Below are 454 nucleotides of genomic sequence, written 5' to 3'. Positions count from 1 at the left end.
CTGGTGGTTGCCAGGCCCCTCCTCACCTCGGGGCTGGTGAGTTTGATGAGCCAGAGTTGACCGGACCTGCGCCGAAAGCTGTCCCCCAAGTAAAGAGGCCGTGGCCGTCACCAGATGCCCGGCTGGGCACGGGGAGGGGGACGCAGGGAGACCCGCTGCTTCTTCGGACTTCCTCAATCCATGCCTCTGAGCTGTGGGGCGAGTCGCGGCCCCCTCGGGCAGCCTTGTTGGGCTGCGCTCGGGGGAAGGAGGGTTAACGAAGGACTCGGGGTCGGACGGAGGATTAGTCACTAAGCTCCTGGTGGGAAATCGCTCGGCAGGAGTTTAAGCCAGGCTTACCGGAGCTCTGCTCCGCTCGGAGGCTCCCCTTTCCCCCAGCACTGTTTGGCGAGGGGGGGCTGTGGAGGCGGCTGGCAGGCGGTGATGTTCCTAACACGGCTCTTTCCGCCCCCCA

The 454-nt window shown here is 65.4% G+C and overlaps 1 protein-coding gene across 1 annotated transcript in view; it reads left to right on the top strand.

The window, feature by feature from the left end:
- LOC104620731 (gamma-secretase subunit APH-1A) overlaps positions 1 to 36 on the top strand; it is a gene marked incomplete at both ends in the record, with an annotated part of 1,298 nt that extends 1,262 nt beyond the window's left edge. The window contains one exon of the mRNA XM_010287028.1: positions 1 to 36. This exon is cut by the window's left edge and continues 1 nt beyond it. Within this exon, the coding sequence (XP_010285330.1) occupies positions 1 to 36 (36 nt within the window).
- Positions 37 to 454: the final 418 nt, after the last annotated feature.

Source organism: Phaethon lepturus, unplaced genomic scaffold (genome assembly GCF_000687285.1).
Source record: "Phaethon lepturus isolate BGI_N335 unplaced genomic scaffold, ASM68728v1 scaffold39745, whole genome shotgun sequence".
Lineage (NCBI taxonomy): Eukaryota > Metazoa > Chordata > Aves > Phaethontiformes > Phaethontidae > Phaethon > Phaethon lepturus.
The sequence above is the reverse complement of the archived record's forward strand: the minus strand, read 5'-3'. Positions and strand labels throughout refer to the sequence as shown.